Below are 1,476 nucleotides of genomic sequence, written 5' to 3'. Positions count from 1 at the left end.
CGGGCCTGTGTGTGTGTGTGTGTGTGTGTGTGTGTGTGTGTGTGTGTGTGTGTGTGCGCGTATGTGTGTGTGTGTATGTGTGCGCGTGGGTGTGGGTGTGCGTGTATCTGTCGCTCGTCGAAATACAGATGCGGAAAGCTAATCATGACACGTATAACGCGCCCGGTCACAAACACCGAAACGACCCGACTAGTTCATTTTCGCTGTATTTTCTGCATCATCAATATATAATCTACTTCTGTCATGTACGCACGGTTACTGGTCTATAGAATATCACCGAGTTCGGTTAGGACTAACAAAACCGTTTGCTTGTTAGGTTTCCCACAGTACGTACAGGGCTTGTAGGCTGAAAAGTTTGATAACGGCTGAACAAACACAAGCAACAGAACAGAACAAACACTATCAACGGATCGTTCACAATTATCAACACACTCGAAGGAGCAGAGAGCATACCCTTTCATGGTGTCCCTCTCTCCCTCCCCGGCAAAGTGAACAAAATATAATGCTGATTTCTCATTTTTGGCACGAATGCGAGTATGGATATTTATTTGTTTTTCTAAAAGCGTACGACGGCCGTTAGCGCTCGACGCATTTCTACGCCATGCGGCAATGTCGGTAATTGTGAACGCTCCCTAACACGGGTGCTTAGGAACATGCACGGCGACATACACAACATCTATGCACTACTCCTACTCAACCAGAAACGAACAGCCGTGTGAAGGTCAGGCTGTCACGGCGATGACAGCAAACGTATGTCAACAGGAGAGCGGAGACAGTTATCACGCTAGGTTCTAGTGACGAGCATCGGTGACAACAGGACAGCGCAGCGTCATGACGGACCATGCGGATGATGACAATGTGCTGCTAAGCGACCGTCACTCACCTCCCTGCTCGTCCAGCATAACTAAGGTCCTGATTCCGGCATCCTTACCCTGAGCAGCGCGAGCACAGACACACGAATCCACAAATTAACAAACGACAGACACACAGCTACCTTCCCGGGTTCGGGAGGAAGGAGGTGGTGGTTCGGGAGGAAGGAGGTGGTGGTTCGGGAGGGAGGTGGCGGGGGCTGTGGAGGGAGTAGGCGAGGGTTCAGGATGGAGGTGGCGGGGGTTAGGAAGAGAGGGGGCGGAGGTTAGGGAGGGAGGTGGCGGGGATTCTGGAGGTAATAGGCGGAGGTTAGAGAGGGAGGAGATGGAGGTTAGGGAGGGAGGAGACGGAGGTTAAGGAGGGAGGAGACGGAGGTTAGGGAGGGAGGAGACGGAGGTTAAGGAGGGAGGAGACGGAGGTTAGGGAGGGAGGAGACGGAGGTTAGGGAGAGAGAAGGCGGAGGTTAGGGAGGGAGGAGGCGGAGGTTAGGGAGGGAGGAGACGGAGGTTAGGGAGAGAGGAGACGGAGGTTAGGGAGGGAGGAGGCGGATGTTAGGGAGGGAGGAGGCGGACGTTAGGGAGGGACGCGACGCAGGTTAGAGTGGGA

At 53.7% G+C, this 1,476-nt stretch overlaps 1 protein-coding gene across 1 annotated transcript in view; it reads right to left on the bottom strand.

Annotated features, from left to right (window-relative positions):
- Window positions 1-1,476, bottom strand: part of LOC106806530 (synaptosomal-associated protein 25-like) — a 58,050-nt gene that overhangs the window by 53,101 nt on the left and 3,473 nt on the right. Inside the window, exon 3 of the mRNA XM_014808506.1 lies at window positions 884-932. Coding sequence (XP_014663992.1) covers window positions 884-932 — 49 coding nt within the window. The remainder of the gene's footprint in view (window positions 1-883; window positions 933-1,476) is intronic.

Source organism: Priapulus caudatus, unplaced genomic scaffold (genome assembly GCF_000485595.1).
Source record: "Priapulus caudatus unplaced genomic scaffold, Priapulus_caudatus-5.0.1 Scaffold9, whole genome shotgun sequence".
NCBI classification, from domain to species: Eukaryota; Metazoa; Priapulida; class Priapulimorpha; order Priapulimorphida; family Priapulidae; genus Priapulus; species Priapulus caudatus.
This window is presented reverse-complemented; position numbering and strand designations above follow the sequence as displayed.